The 17,527-nt window shown below is 34.3% G+C and overlaps 1 protein-coding gene across 7 annotated transcripts in view; it reads right to left on the minus strand.

Moving 5' to 3' along the window:
• Positions 1 to 17,527, minus strand: part of CAPS2 (calcyphosine 2) — a 47,383-nt gene that overhangs the window by 23,677 nt on the left and 6,179 nt on the right. For 6 of the 7 annotated variants that reach the window (XM_039342316.1, XM_039342314.1, XM_039342309.1 and 3 more), the window contains exons 4-13: positions 15,142 to 15,187; positions 12,546 to 12,671; positions 11,469 to 11,501; positions 10,994 to 11,182; positions 9,263 to 9,385; positions 5,908 to 5,975; positions 4,014 to 4,133; positions 1,443 to 1,517; positions 639 to 734; positions 445 to 538 (exon numbers count right to left, since the gene is read on the minus strand). In XM_039342316.1, the coding sequence (XP_039198250.1) occupies positions 445 to 538; positions 639 to 734; positions 1,443 to 1,517; positions 4,014 to 4,133; positions 5,908 to 5,975; positions 9,263 to 9,385; positions 10,994 to 11,182; positions 11,469 to 11,501; positions 12,546 to 12,671; positions 15,142 to 15,187 (970 nt within the window). The remainder of the gene's footprint in view (positions 1 to 444; positions 539 to 638; positions 735 to 1,442; positions 1,518 to 4,013; positions 4,134 to 5,907; positions 5,976 to 9,262; positions 9,386 to 10,993; positions 11,183 to 11,468; positions 11,502 to 12,545; positions 12,672 to 15,141; positions 15,188 to 17,527) is intronic. The other variant, XM_039342315.1, reaches the window with a different exon arrangement.

Genomic DNA, 17,527 nt, shown 5'->3' on the forward strand with positions numbered 1-17,527 from the left:
TTGTTTCTTTTCTTTATTCTTTTTAACAGCATAAGTTATGTCCAAGCTTCTAAAATATGCTTTGGCCATGTCCCACACATTTTGGAGGGAGGTTTCTTCTTTCTTGTTTATTTTGAAGAAAAATTCTATTTCCCTTGTTGCTAATTGTAAAAATTCTTTTTCTTTTAGTATGGATTTATTCAGAGACCATCTTAGTTTTTTCTTAGTTCCTTTCCAGATCATTTTTATTGGGTTATGGTCTGTCCAAACTTTGGTTTCTATCTCGACCTCTAGCTTTTAAAAGTATTTTGTTCCCTTACTCCTGTAAAAACACTCTATTTCTCTCCACCCTGTTTATTTGTTCATATACTTGCATGGCTCAAACCCATTACCCAGCAATCATGCAGTTTCTGGAAAACAAAAAGTTGTTCATACTTTCCTCCTATCCAGATTTAGAATACTTACAACAAAGAAATCATTAAGACTGTATGGTTTTCCTTTCCTCTGTCCACGCTGATGCATATAAATACCCTTCAGAATGAATGGTAGAGCATTTATTCTGTATGAAATTAAAACAAAAAAAACCTTGAAGTGATTTTACTAAGTATTAATGGCTGAATAAAATTCTGAGATTTTTACACACACACACACACACATACCTATTTTTACCAAACTTTCTATATTCATATATAGTTAAAGATTTGTCATAAGCAAAGTAAAATCCAATCAGTTCTCGACAAGCATCACGTCCATTTCTATAACGGAAAAAAAGTATTAGATTTCTTAAAAATAAAGCAGAATGAATCCTTAAGTGCCAACCAGACAGAAAAAATATTACATTTTAAGCAAATCTCATGTTACTATAGTTTGTGTAATATAAATTTAACCAATGTGTTCTTCTGCTGAGAGTTCTCCACTAATCCTGATCAGAATATGAGAATTGGGGAATGCATATTATTTCCAAGTAGGCCCACTATGTATAAGTGCTCTACTTTCAGTGTCTCAAAGCTCCACCTAATTAACAGATCTAAGGACCAAACATTACATATTTTAGTATTTAGTATTTAAGGTAAAAATAATGTTGATGAACAACTGCTGCAATAGATCATACTGCTGGACCACGACATAAGGGGGAAAGATTAATAGAGTAAATGATTATATTCACAAGATCCACAACAATCAGTTAAAGGACACCAATTCTATTTACTAGTTTATCCCTCCTGTGTACATACACAGGGAAATCAGCATTTTATCATCAGTCTAACACCTGATTATGATTTCATAAAATGTGCATACAGCAGATCAACATGAAATATACATAAGAATAGATAAAAGTCTAATGTAAACTGTAATATTGCTATGCTATTTTATTAGAAAACAATTAAACTAAGATGTGGTTATGGAAGTAGCATACTCAGTAACTTCTGAGTAGAAAACAATATTTAAAAGTTTTGTAGGCATACCTTGATATTAATCTACCATCAAATCGTAATTTGTTAGAAAGCATATTTTCAGTCAGTGCTGACCTAGTCTTAATTCTGTAAGAAAAATATATATTATATTCTATGCAAGTAAGTCATTTTGTATGCCAGCTGCTTGTAGAATAGACATGTTCCTGAATAGAGTTCAATAGAGTTATCATGAAAAGATACAGCAAAGACAAAACCTAAATGCTGATTACTGCCACTACAAATAAGCTTAAGTATTATATACAGATTTATATATTTCACTGGAACTATAGAATTGTGTATATTTTCACTGCTTATGAGTAGTATCTTCAAGAATCTGAAGCCTTTTTAATCTTTCTAGCAGATATCAATACTAATCAAAATCTTAGTTCTTGGTTGCCTGAACGTACAGTTGAACGGACATAAGGGAGACATTACAAAACTAGTATATATTAAGAAGCAAACACCATTCAGTGTAGCCAGAAAAGAAACTGATGGAATATTTTATTTATTCATTTATTTCAATTTATATCACTGCCCATCTCAAACTCATGACTATAGGAAGCTACTAATAATGATTAAAATAGAAAAAAAACCCCATAAAATCAATGAAAACAAAAATACAGGTAGTCCTCGAGTTACGAGTGTAATGGAGCCTGCACATTCCATTCGTAACTCGAAAACTTATGGGAGTGAATCTCGTACCTCGAACGAGATCACTCCCTTGCTCATTAAGACACACGCGGCTCGTATAGTGCACATGAGGTATCTCACGGTGGGGAAGGCCATGGAGGGGGGGCCTAGTGATGGAACAGGCCCCCAAAGCCCCCTTGACCCACTGAGATACCTCATGCTTCTCCCTCCCTTCCTGCCACGCCAGAGTCACTTACCTTGCAAAATCTGTCTCCTCTCTGCTTCAGTTTCTTTCCCTTTGAGGAAGAGAAGAGTCGGCTTGGAAACGCTTTTTGCACCAACAATGGAAGCTCCTGGATGCCGTATTACTGCATGAGTTCAAACACAAATTCTCTGCAAAAGAGATCATGGCCCCCGGAAGCTTCCATTCTAGGGGGGAAGTGGTTGCTTTGTTTGCATGCCTATGGGGGAAAGCGTCGAATTGTAGTCAGCAAGGTGCAGGAACCAATACCATCCATGACCTGGGTGTACTGCTCGCATGCGCTGGCCTTAGTTTGAGGGCAGGAACAAAGCCTTCAACTGAGCGGAGAGGCATTGCGGGTGAGTCCCCTTGCACCTGCATCCAAGCTGCTGGTGGTGGAGCAGCAGAGAGGAGACAGATTTTGTAAGGTAAGTGACTCCGGTGTGGCAGGAAGGAAGGGGGAAGTTGTGAGGAGTGTGGGGGTATATGGTGAATGTTGCAGTGCCACTGCAGTCACTCGTAAGGACGAACGACTGCCATGGTGCTGCAATATTTGTAATTTTGGGACTTGCTCGTAAACACTAGAGAGCACTGATCGCATAACTTCGAACACTCGTAACTCAGGTTACCTGTATACGTGCAATCTATAGCCAAAGTAAAAACAATACACCAACAAAAATCAACATAGCCATTGTATGGATTGCACATACATGTGGATCACTAGGTCCAATGACAGTATATCTGAAACACTACTCCTGATTAGTTCATTTGGAAAAAAAAATCCCACATATCTCGAATACAGCATATTATATTTTAGATGGGGGATTACAATTTTATAAAAACAGATATAAAAACAGATTTAACATAGCAAAGCAGTTGGAATTAATGGTCTATTTAATTTTCATATCCAGCTTCCAGTCATGATTAATCTATTTCCAGCCATGTCTAATTAAATACTAATCGGAAGCACTATTCTAGACTTTCTCAGAACAATTGATTTTTAAAAGCATGCTTCTTTGATGTTACATGGTTAATAGTGATTTGACAGTCTTGTCATCTATGAATTTATGATAAGTTGGAATCTATCATCTCATTATGTGGCAACTAATTTTATAGATGAACATCTTAAATATTCATATTAAATACATCATTTTGACTATGCAGATCCCCCTTCATTCAGTGTAAGTGGATGACCCCAGATTCTACTAGTAAATTGGGGAGAACCCACTACCTATTTAATTTCATCATAGTGCTTTATAAAATTCTATCAGGTCTTCCTTTTTTCTATTTTTAATTAAAAAATGAATTGTATCCTAGTTGATTAAAATGCTCCAAAGTAACAGATCTTTTACAAATGAATTGCATAAAGGCATGAGCCACAAATAATGAAACTAATAATCATAGGCCTTCTTGGCTCATGGGAGCAATAGTATACTAATTTACTTTAATTTATTTCATGTCTGTAAAATGATGAATAATACATTATAATTTAAACATATAGTGAAAGGCAGGAAAGCTTTAAAAAGAGCTAAAACCATTGTTAGATAAATATTATTATTACGAAAAACAGATTTTATTTTAAAAAATATAGAGATTCTCATTTATGGAGAATCAAGATATTTAGGTACACAATCTAAAATTAATGAAAGCTTCATAATGAAAATAATTTTGAGGACATTATCCATAAAGCAATATAGTGTAACATTGCTTACTTTGTTTCATGTAATGTTCTTTTTCTAAAGCGCAGAGGTGCTGTGCTTAACCCTGGAAGAACAGGATCCTTCTTGTAAGTATCTGAATTTCCATTTTGCTCTGGATCACTTATCACAGCTCTAAAAAAATACAGAATTAGTTTTATCAAATTAAGATATAAACCTATTTCATTTTTTTCAAGTTTTTTAAATTGTTAAATTTTACAAGTTAAATAAGTGTTGTACAATCAGAAAAATAACAATAAAATTACTAATACTTTTCAAGTAACATAAAAGTGCTTAAATTGTACTATATACATTGCAACTTTTCTAGATTGCACTGATAGGAGTATAAATACACTATACATTATCATCTTTGTTAGCAATACCCAAGTATTATGAATATTACATATTCATATAAATTGTTATCTATCTCATAAAGTCTAATGTTGGAGTTCACAAAAACATGCAAGTGTCAGATACTACACAGATCTGCTTCTGATACAGTGAACACAGATATCCAGTACACTATGTGATGCTAATGTATAGTATTGCTCATGCACTGTGATTGTTCAAAATGTGAAGTCTAAATATTTTAATAAGATGATTATAGCAGTCCTTTCACCTGTTTTCTTGACCTCATCCATCTAGGTGTCACTTGAACCAGCCCAGAGTAGTTGGCTGGTAGATCCAGGGAGTAGCGAAAGCATGAGGAACTGGTGGCACCTAATTGTCTTTCCACTCCTTAGCCCTCTCTGGATCCAAAGCATTTGCCAACTGCTGCTAAACTACAAATACCTTCTGGGCAAGGAAGGATGATAGCGGTGTGAATATAGATGTTTTTGGATAACATCATTAGCTCAAACCCCTTCAATCTGAGTTCAGGCATAGTTTGGGGAAAGAAGCAATCAGCCATTCTGACAAATAACCCTCATAAAAACAAAAAGACAAAAATGTGTGATTCTTTTGATCCTGATGGATCTGTCAATGGCTAGGATATCTTTAACAACATTCTTCTAGGCTTTGAATTGGGCCACAGAGAATGATACTGGGTATTATATCTTAGTCTAAAACTATGCTTGTTCTTCCCCCAAGATTGGGACAGAAGGAGATTAGATGCCCAGGAATGGTTTTTTTGGCTGTACTGGACAAGGATGATTGAGGCATAATTTTGTTGTTTCTATTACTGTAATTTTGATTGTTGTTGTGAGCCACTTAGAGTTGTGTTTTAAGTCTTATAAATAAATCAAACAAAATAAATAAACAAGTCACACAATTAACCAAACAGCATGTAGTAAGCAATACTGTTGTCTTTTAATTCCCCTTTATAACCAGATATTTGATCTTACAATTTAGTTCCACAAATTGGTCTCATATTCACTGATCCACTGAACTTTGATGTTCAGAGAACTATAAAGTAAATAAATCAGCATACAACAGATGACTTGTGGGAGGATGAGGAGAAATGGAACAAATCTTCCCAACATATTTAACATCTTTTTTGCTCCTCCCCCCCCCATCTATTTGCTACTCAGCTACTGTGATATTTCTTATCACATGGAAGCATGATTCTCTGCTCTTCAAATACTGGGTTCACATATTGTATTAAATAACAATGACATTTGTTTAGGTTTGACTTTGTATATCAAGTAATTCCAAGTAACCCACTGTGGTTTGTAAACAATGGTTTATGAATTAGCAATGGTCATCTTATTTTTACCAGCAAATTAACTAGATATGTGAAGATGACCAGAAGCAACCACAATATTATGAGAAAAAAGGGGCTACTTTGATTCAACAATATAGTTTTGTATGTACTTCTGCTAGTTCTGAACCATCTTTTTCAAAAGAAATACATAGCCCTGCTATATATTAGTACTTTTGTAGCTAATTAATTGGCATTTTATTATCTTACCTACACAATTGATCTAACATGACTTGTTCTACCACAGCTTGTTTTTTTCTTTCTGCTGCTACTTCTTCCTGCAAAATAACCATTGAACAGAATAAAAATACTTTTTAAATACTTTCAACAGTATTGTTAAAAGTGCAATAAATTTAGCATTCTGTTTTTTTAAAAAAATATTAATTTTCCAATTTTACATTTAGGTATTTAAAAAGCAACGTGGTGACTGGGTTAATCAATAATTCGATAACAAAGTCTTTAGTACAAATCTCAAGTTGCAACATCAAATATTTCTTCTCTTTTTCTCTTAACATTTACTGTCTCGTATTCAAGCTAGTACAGTTCTTATTATATCAACTCAATAAGAACATCATTGTTACATTTATCAATAAATTTTTAGCATATATGTATTTTAATTACATTCAATCTTCATAAACAATCCATATCCTGTTATTAATTTTTACCCAATTTTTAGTTTCTCATCAATATTCCAATTTAACCCTTGATATTTATAAATTTCAAGCCTTAGGTAATTAAAATTTCCCTTATCTCAATTCATAACAAAATCTAATATCCAAAATACACATTTTATCTATTTGAATATTGTTCTATTTCCTAAAAGTTATCTATTTCCCACCATATTAAACCATCTACTTAATAATACAATATCCCCTTTAATAAATCAAAACCATTATGTATATTACCTGGGTTAATCAATAAATGAAACATATCCATAATAATTAATTTTCTTTTTCCTTTTAGGTCTAATTTTTAAATATTAAACAGATAAAGTCCTTATTTTCAACTAATTTCCAAGTATTTTAAATCTAATGGCCAGAATTCCTCTTATCTCAACTTCTCCCTTTAATCCTCTAATTAATAATGTGAAATCCTCTCTAATAAGTCAAAACCCCAATTTTCTTCAACCTTATTCTGGCTCTCTTCCTTTGCCAACTAGGCTTCCATATCGTGCTTTTAGATGGTCAAATAGATCTCCCTTTGTTATTATATATGTTATTTGAAATAAAGGAGACCATTTAATTGCCATTTTTTGGGAAGAACTAGCCCATTTGTAGTCATTAGGTTGTCTCCCTGTTATTCCAATTCCCCATGCTTGGCCTGATATGTTTGTCTTCCATTCAATCTGTTCTTCTTTTTCAAATTTCTTCTTGTTTATATAGAAAGTCATTTCCATTTTCAGTGTTGTCACTTCCTTTTTTGGATTTTCCATCGGCTGTATTTGTTGGTCAATTGAGTCCTCTGTCTTAATATTTGATTGTCCCATTTCTTCTGTTATCTTCTGCATTATAGGTTCTTTGATTGTAGTCAAAGTTTGGGTTTGTGTATCTAAGCTGGCGTCTTGATCTTTTATGTTAAGTCTTATTTTATCACAAGCTAAAAGAATGGTTTCATGTATTGCTTTCAACATGGAAAGAATCTTTTCCTGATCTCATCCATCTTTCACGTGTTTATAGTCTTTCTAGTAAAAGATGTTTATCAAGCAAGATTTTATAATCCAAGGTATTTCAACATCTCACATAGTGACCAATATTCTTCAAATAAAGAGATAGGAAAGCAGTTTCCCACATATAACTCTCTGAGAGTCAGTAAAGGTTTACATTCACAGTTCAAGTAGATCAGTTATGCTGCCCAGCTGTTCTCCTACAGCTAAGTCTCTCACAGGTGGTACCAAGTTCAGAAAGGTTTTATCTAAGGTCTGGGCTTCGAGCCAAATCTCTTTTATGAAATAACAAGTTGTATTACCAAACTTCGTCACAAGATGTCACTGATGCCATTTAAGGTTTTTTGAGTCCAAAATTTTTATAGTCTTTTTTTCCAATTTTATTTCTTTTTTGTAGATAAAAACAAGAGTCTCCAATAAAAAGTTTCAAGAACATATAAATCCAATTAAATTAAAGTTGTTCTTTTAATGCTTTAATTCCCCTGGGTAGTCAGACGCAGTTATTCTTAGAGGGTGGGATAGGAAATCCCTTCCCTCTCTCCTCACAGGGGGAAAAATAATTCAGGCAGCTTTTACAGGAAGAGAAAGTACTTAGGGTAAAGAGAAGATCAGATCTCACCCAGTTTCATCTGTGTTGCTTTCAAAGTACTTGGTAGTAAGTTTGACTTCGGCTGTCTGCAGCCTAATGACGGGCCATATTACTATGGCTGGTCTTTCCTCACCAGTTTAGAGGGCTTCCCCGGATCAAGCGGAAAAGCTGCTGCCCTCCTGTGATCAAGCAGGGGTCCCCTCCTTGCTCATCGTCCCTACAGGGTAACTTTCGACCCTTTCCAGAGTCCCCCAGTGGAGCAAAAACAGATGCAGAAGACAGAACTCGCCTTCTGAACATCCGGAGCAGCTGCCTCGGCAAACCGGAAGATTTAGCACTCTTAACAAGAAGCAGTGAGGACTGTTATTTTAAAAATACAACAGATATAAAATGCTGCCTTGTTATTAGATTTTACCAATAATTAACCCAGTATCTTAATCTATGAAAAAACATCATTTTTATTGAACTGCATTTAATTTAAATAGCTACAATATGGGCAGACTTCATCAACAGGAAATTCTAAAAATAGTATCACTTTTTTTTCAGATTGGAGTCAGACATAATTACTTATCCTAAACTGTGATTATAGTAAAATTTACTCATTGTGTATTTGTTAAAAAATTGCACCAGGAGACTCAGGTTCTATTCTACCCACAGACAGAAATCCTCTGACTGACTTTGAGAATTATTTTCTCTGAAAATCACCTCACAAAGCTGTTTGAAGAGAAATAAGACATAGCATTATGGACACTGCCTTGCTTTTCTGAATGAAAGGAAGAATATAAATCTAATAAAGAAATATTTTAATATCTATTCAGCCATCAATCTATGCATAAACATGAATATGCTCACTGACATGAAACTGATTCTATGCCACCTTGATACATGTTAAACTCAGAGTTTCAAATTATTGAAGTAATGTTTTGTTTAAATTCTTAATGGAAAATAAATTTTTAAAATAACTCAAGAAGACAAATATCTAATACATCTTCCTCCTCCTAATTTCCCCACAATAACAATCCTTTGAGGTGGGTTGGGCTGAGAGAGAATGACTGTCCCAAAGTCACCCACCTGGCTTTCATGGTTAAAATGGGACTAGAATTCACAATATTACACTTTCTAACCTGGTGCCTTAACCACTAGACCAATCTGGTTCCATTTCATTTGTGCACAATAAAAAATTATTATATGTGTACTTAAACTAGAAGGGCACTATATCAAGTGATATTGAGTTAAATTTAGTTATTTACATTGCTTAATTATAAGAATATATGCTAATTTTCTAGCACTTTAATTTATCCTATTAAACTTACAACATCCAATTTTCTTATGCTATGCTGCATAGTGTATGGTTTGTTTGTATAACCTTGCTGTAAAAGGGCTTTCTCATCAAGAACTGTGAATTCATCCATTCTTTGATTTTCTGATTGTAAATCCTATATAGAAACAAAACATAATATTTGGATGAAATTGGTGATTCCAGTGAGTGTTATCACTATTATTTATTTCATTTTAATTCATTGCTGCTAAAATGTGCACAGGAAGTAACCTATATATATTTCCTATATCTAACCTCCCTTCTTCAAAAATTCAAAAGAATATAAATACTGAGACATTCATAAGTCTTGTATACAGCAATTGTTTCTATTAAAATAAATAAAAACCCATTATGCAAAACATTTTAATGTTATCTCTGACCTTACAAGAATTGCTGAATATTCACATAACTAAGAAATTACTACAACCATATGGAATCAGAATAGCACACAAGCCAACTAAAGTCTTTCAAAACATCCCAAGCAAACCAAAAGACCCAGCAGCCCCAGAAGAAATAACAGGAGTCATCTACAACATACAATGTAATGACTGCAACAAACACTATGTAGGACAAACAAGCAGAAGGCTGGCAGAACGCATCCATGAACACCAACTAGCAGTTAGAAGACATGCTGAAAACTTTTTAATTTCACAAGATATGGACAGACTTAACCTTAGTTTCAATTGGGAAACTGTGACCATCCTAGACTAAGCCAAGTCCAAAAACGCTAGGGAATTTCTAGAAGCCTGGCACCCTGACAAATTAGCCATCAATAGGCATATAGACATAAACAATATCTATAGACTATGCAAAAGAGACAATCATCAAGCCAAAAAGGGAACAAAAAGACCTAAGCACTTCACCAGCAATCAGCTCCTAGATAAGCATAGATTATTTTCAAGATTAATCTCAAACTAACAATCAAGTAAACAATATCCCAATCAAGAAACTGCCAAACAAACCAACAGTAACAGCCCAACCAAAGAACCTCTAAGACCACCCTACCAACACTGACAGGGCAAGGCACTAGAACATAAACTGAGAGCAAACGCAACTCCTTACTAGCACTGATGGTGTAATAGTTTGAGTAATAAAATGTCTGCAAGAAAACAACCAAGCCCAGATAGCAACCCTCAGATCAAGGAATCAACCTGAAAGACTAAATAAGCAGCAGTATGGTAAGATGACTTATCAGTATAAATTCACAAATCACCAAGGACAAAAATGAGAACAGCAAATTAGCCAGGCAACTATATCCAAATTAAAATGCAAAGAAATGGAACATAGAACTATAAAACAAAGAGAAAAATACAATGAGTTTCAAAGGGGAAAATGTAGTTGAATAGGCAGATGTTGGAAAAAGCAAAATTTGGGGGGGGGGGGGAGCTTAACTCCTACATTAGTCCATAACAAAAATCTATCCTCTAGATCATCGGTTCCCAACCTTTTTTTTACCCCACGCCCCTAGAACACTTCTGATAAATTCTCACACCCCTTACAAAAGTTTGAAATAACAGCAATAAATTATGCACATACACTATAATTTTAAAATTTCTAAACCCAAGTTTTCAACCACCTGAAATATCGTTTCACACCCCAGGGGAACCCCTGCTCTAGACTGTCCATATTATGCCTTATGCACTACACTTGCTTTAGTGAAGCCAATCTCCTTACAATATTTTAGGTAGAGTTGTTACAGTACGTATGGGTAATGTATGAACATTACCTTTTTTTCAGCTATCTTGCCTGGAAGTTCATGAAACAGGTTATTATTTATCTTCTTTTTCGCAAGTCTCTGAGAATACTGTTTATATCCCTCTTTCATTTCTGCTTCATATTGCAGATATTTCAGCTTGTATGTGTCTGTTGGGAGTGGTAGATTTTCCGGTATTGTTTTTTGCTCCTTTGAAGAAAGCTGAAAATAAATAATCAGAACAATAATAATTGTATGGTATCTGAATTGATTAAACATAACATTTAAATATTTATCAATTGCCCAACTCAAGGTTGTTCAGATTTGCAGAGATGCAAGATGTAGCTGCAAATCTGAAACAAAAAAAATGAAAATGTAAAGTTATATTTTTTACTAATAGGATTTGTTTCAGAGAAATAGAAGAAATATACAAGTATCGCAATCATCAATACAAAAAAAGTTCATATTTGTTATTTTAAAATGTGATTCATTGACTTAAATTATTTACCTCAATTTTCTTCAGCTCAGGTCTCCTTGCTGCCTATACAATAAAAAGGAAAGAAAGTACATATTTACACTATTCTCTCCTCTAAAAATTCATTATTTAAAGTAATCAACAAAGTGTGATATCTTTTAATAATGAAGAACAAAATCAGAATATCTTAATATTAACAATATTAATTACAAATCCTATGTTTGTATTTAAAAGTAAACCCTATTATACAGGGGAAATTATTTCTAGGTAAGAATAACAGAACTATAGAGCAAAATACAATTCTAACATACTGACTGTGATTCAGAAATAACCAGGTAGTAAGATTTCCATTTTTAAATTCTGATATCAAAATCTAGTAATCTAGGAGAAGGTAAATGTGGACCATTTTCATTGTGCCGTTCACTCAGATATTTTATCATAATAAATGGTTCTTTCAAATACTGGCCTCTATTAACCATACATAAGGTCTTAATACTTTTTATGGCAGAGTTTAAAAATAGGATTCTAAAAATGAATATAATACATTGATAGCATAAATAAAACTCCATACTGGATCAAGATCTGGATGGGGACATATGTAGAACAATAACTAAGATCACACTATCCAAAATATTATTTAAAAATCAAGGATTTTTTTTAAAAAATCAGCACATTTCAGTTATTTTCACTAATAAAAATACCAAAGAATGGTAACTGCTATTTCAAAATAAACAAATTAGGTACTCCAATACACAAAGCACTTATACAACTGTCATTATGACTCAGGAATTTGAAGCATAAGAGCACCAAATAGAGCACAAATTGAATCTATCCTATTTATCTTAAGACCATAACAGATCCCACAGCTGCAATGGAATCAATCTCTTTTTTTTTCCTCACAATATTTTCTAATTTTTACTTTCTCATCTGCTTAGGAATTTTGAAGAAATGAAAACCTATGCGTTATTCTGTGATCATGTAACTGTTGACTATTATCTTTCTTTAAAAAATGTTAATAATTTTAAGTACACTGATTCATATATTTAGATGTGATTTATTTCTGGAAGAGTTATCATGCTTGAAAATATTTCCTTCAATAAGCCAACTTACCTGTTCTATATTATGATACAGTGTGTGAGTACTTTGTAATTGAGTGGCCCCCCTAAAAGATGAAGATAGACGTGGAGGGCCAGTGTAAGGTCGTTCAGCATTGTAAAGTGAGCCATTATCCCCATCCTAAAACATAAGAAAGCATTTATTTAACTATAATCAAATAAACTGGACTTTCTTAATTTTTTCTTGAAAATGTTTTGCTTCTCATCCAAGAAGCTTCAGTTCTGAAGGTTCTTGGATGAGAAGCGAAACATTTTCAAGAAAAAACTAAGAAAGTCCAGTTGCCTTTTGAAAAGCACCTTTGGGACAATCATGATCTGGATGACTGAGAATCTCCACAGACATGTAATCAAATAAACTCATCTAAAAAATTCAGAAAGTTTAGATTATTCAGATAATGGCAACACATCCTAGTAACCCAGCACCAGTACAGATAGGCAAATTACTTAAAGAGTTTTCTTGCTCAGATTTGCTACTCATCAATATTATTTTGATGTGTAAAGAATTTAATCACAAATCAGACATATACAGTATAATGGATACCAGGTAATTGTATCTAAACACTGAAATTAAAGAATTATTTGGTTTTTCTTTGTTTTTAATTCCCTTTACTTTGAGTTAAAACCAAGACGAAACCTGGGAGGCAGTGGTAGGATTCAGCCAGTTTGCACTCCTGCGGCAGAACCGGTAGCTAATTTTTTGTTGCCCAGGCCCAGAATGGACTTCCAGAAGTGTCTGGTTGTTCGCATATTTGAATTCCACCACTGCTTATTATGGGCTTGTGTGCCAGGTTGAATATGCACACAGATAACTAAAAAGCTACATACAGGTAGTCCTTGATTACAACAGTTTGAAATTACAGTGGCACTGAAAAAGTGACTTGTGGCCCTTTTTCACACTTATGACCATTGCAGCATCTACATGGTCATGTGATCAAAATTCAGGCACTTGGTAACTGACTCATGTTGGTTGCAGTGTCCTGATATCATGTGATCACCTTTTGTAACCTTCAATGTCAATGGAGAAGCCAGATTTCACTTAACAACCACATTCCTAACTTAACAAATGCAGTGATTCACTTAACAACTGTGGCAAGAAAGAAAAATGGAGCAAACTCATTTAAGCAATGTCTCATTTAAGCAACAGAAGGATTGAGCTCAATTGTGGTCAGAAGTCGAGGAATACCTGTATAAGGAATATCTTAGCAATAATTGGAAAATGTTAAATAATTAATAATAATGTATTAAATTTATATGCTCCCTATTGAGGTCCACTTTAAGTTGGACTTTGTAATACTTGAACTATGGGTTTTGTAATATTATTGTGCTGCCAAACTAACATGGGTTTACCTTCTTAAATTTAGTTTACATTTTGAGCATATCTTTGTAAAAATGGAATGCTGAAGTTTTCTCTTGGCAACCAACTTGCTGTAACTAACTGCAAGATAAGAACTTTCTTAGGCTAAATGGCAAAAGGCTTTCTTTTTCAACTGAGCATGTTAGGAAGTTTAAACTTAACTGAAATTCTATTTTTTCACAATCGACTCTATGGAACTCACGATTTGTTTTCCCATGCTAATATTTTACTTTTTTTATATACTTTAATACAATGCTATTTTCTATGCTCACATATTATTGGATGTGTTAATTCCTATGATGCAATTGGACAGATGATTATTTCTAAACCAATCAACTTTTAGAGGTTCTTTGTTGTGCTAACTATAAAATGTAAATATAAATCATTTTTTCCAGATCCTCCCTTTCATAGGGAGACCCTTCTTTATCAGAGTACTCTAAAACTTTTAAATGATCTCCTGACTTAGTAGCTTATTAGAGAAAGTAAGCCGAGGTAGAACGTACAGCCAGATTTGGCCATTACTGTGAAATTAGGGTGAAAACAAGCAATCATGGTAGTACAATTGCTAATTTGGCCTAAATTGGGCATTATTATACTTAGTAATTCTTTTTTCCATACTCTGGATAAATCTAATCTTAATATCCAAATTGCCATTATTAACAGTTACTTTTGTTCTCAGAATGCATAGTACTTACTACACATTTGTCTAAGTCAGTGGTTCTCAACCTGTGGGTCGGGACCCCATTTGGGGTCGAATGATCATTTCACGGGGGGTCGCCAAACAACGCAGTCTGCCATTTTTTTCCCCTTTTCCTTAGCTGTGCTACTCCCTTTTATTCTATTGGCTTTTTAAAGCCATTAGAATAGACTCTCTTGAATAGAGTCTAATTCTATTGGCTTTCAAAAGCCAATAGGAATTGTCCAGGCTGTCTCTGCCCTACTGACCCCACCAAAAGTCCCATTCTGCAAACAGTGCTGCACCAGTTGAGTAGTCCTCGACTTACAACCGGTTGAGTAGTCCTCGACTTACGACCGGTTGGGGGTCGCGGCATTAAAAAGGTTGAGAACCACTGGTCTAAGTTAATGTAAGTTAACAATAAGATGATAAAAATAAATAAAAACTATGGCATTCCATGAGAATTGTTTTCATTTCTGTTCCAGTATTTACATTCTAGCAACCGTCATATTTAGTATTTGTATATTTTTAATAATTTCCAAAAGAACAAATAGCTATTACCTCATCTTCTGAATCTCCCAACTTTCCCAAGTCAAGACATGGCACCCTATAGAGAATTAGAAATTTAAAATTATAATACTTACTTGATTTTTAGATGTCACACAACTTTTTCCTTCAAAGTAAGGTTGATGATTTTTAAAAATGGATTAAAGAAAAAGAGCAGACCATTTTTTTTCAGGAAGTAAAGTAGACATGCTTTCTCCCGTTTTCAGTTAGGCCTTATATAGCTTTCTTGTCAGCATTACTTTGCTGCTCACAGTCTCTCTCACGTACACACTGTGCAAAGCTTCCCAGCACTCTTTAACAGACTGGAGACCCCTCATGTGTATCAGCTGGCTATCGTCCAAACTCAGGATTATGCTGGCCAATGCTTTCTCATTCTTTCTCCAGTCCCCATCATCCAGGGCTGCAGATGGATCAGTAACTATTATCCCCTTCGCAGGTACATCTCCATTTTCAGACACCAGGAGAGGTAGTTTGTCTCATTCAGACGAGATACTATGAAACCTCCTCCCATTACGCTGACGAGTCCATGTTGCCTGCTACCACCACAAACTACCACAAACCACAAGCCTTATCTCCTCTGGCTCTGGTTCAAACTCTCACTGGGCCCATAACCTGTCAGAGCATGCACAGTCTTATTGTGCTGAGATAATCCAGGAGTAAACACAGTAAACAGTGGTTTGTATTAAATGGTGGTTTATCTTACACTATCTACAATATCATACAACAGGAACAATATACATACACATGCTAATATAGCAGAATCCAACAAACCACAATTACAGCAGGAAACGGAAGACAGAGTACACATCAGCAGAGCCTTCCATTTATACAAATGCTCTTAAAGAGACACAAACCCTGCTGAGTCATTCTCATCATTACATTACATCTTACATCTTACATTACATAAGCTGGTTAGCTGTTAAATCAATATCTTAACATAAAACTCTCAGTCCCACCCAACTCTTTCCCAAACATCTTTAGGTATATTTCCGATAAATATATTTACATAGGTTTGAGCAAAATTGTTTTTACACATATGCAAATATACTTATAAACTTTACAGACAAAACTCTAAAATAATATTTTATTCTATAGAACTAAACATTATACTCTGTTGCTCCTAACTTTGAGTATTACTTCTTGATCTATAAATATTAATGATCTACATTGCTAAATAATTAAGTAAAACAGAATTATTATTATTAAATTACGTTTATTTGCTGCCCATCTCACTAACCTACAACAATAAAAATGAAGACATAAAAAGGAAATTTAAACAAAGGAAATTTAAAATAAGAGAACAATAAAATAAAACAATCGAAGAATAAAATAAACCAAGAAAAAGAAAACAGAAAAAAATAGATCAATATGTCTAGCTAAAAATAGATGAGCAAGTGAAGAATACTGTGTATGCTGCTTTAAGTTACCAGAAGAAAGGTGGGATATAAAAGTAAAAATATATTTGAGGAATTCTAATATTAATCAATTTTACTTTTCAAACAATTGCATCTAGCCACAGAACTTCATGCATATGGAAGCAAAGGAATGCCAATTTTTGCCAAACTCCCTTTGAAATCTGCTACTTCAAATTAATATTAGCAAATTAATGATTTGCTAAAATGATTTAATGATTTAAAGGCTAAACAGGATAATGATTTAAAGGCTAAACAGCTTATGTAATGATGTAATGTAACATAAGGTGCATGTTGCGATAATAGGAATGACTCAGCAGGGTCTGTGTCTGTGCCTTTAAGAGTCTGAGTATAAAAGAGAAGGCTTTGCTGGAATCTTTCTTTCTCATCCGTTTCCTGCTGTAAGTGCTGTGTTTTGGAGTTTGCTGTATTACCACGTGTATGTATTTTGTTCCTAGTGTATATTGTAGATAGTGTAATATAAACCACCATTTAATACAAACTACTGTTTACTGTATTTACTCCTGGGTTGCCTCAGAACAATAAGACTGTGCATGCTCTGACAAGTTATGGGCCCAGAGTGAGGAGGAACCCAGTGAGAGTTTGAACCAGAGCTAGAGGAGTTGAGACTTGTGATTTGTTATGGTTTGTGGTGGTTTGAAGAAGCAGGCAACATAGTTTCCATCAGCGTAATGGGAAAAGGTTTTGCAGTATCTCAGCTGAATGAGACAAACAACCTCTCCTGGAGTCTGATAATGGAGATGTACTGAGAAGAGAGGAGTTGTGGATGATAGTTACCGATTCACCTGCAGTCCTAGATGACGGGGACTGTAGAAATAATGAGAAAGCATTGGCCCACATAATCCTGAATTTGGAGGATAGCCAGCTGATACATGTGAGGGGTCTCCAGTTGCTAAAGAGTGCTGGGAAGCTTTGCATAGTGTGTACATGAGAGAGACTGTGAGCAG

Source organism: Crotalus tigris, unplaced genomic scaffold (genome assembly GCF_016545835.1).
Source record: "Crotalus tigris isolate CLP2741 ecotype Arizona unplaced genomic scaffold, ASM1654583v1 scf7180000017785.2122318, whole genome shotgun sequence".
Taxonomy (NCBI): domain Eukaryota; kingdom Metazoa; phylum Chordata; class Lepidosauria; order Squamata; family Viperidae; genus Crotalus; species Crotalus tigris.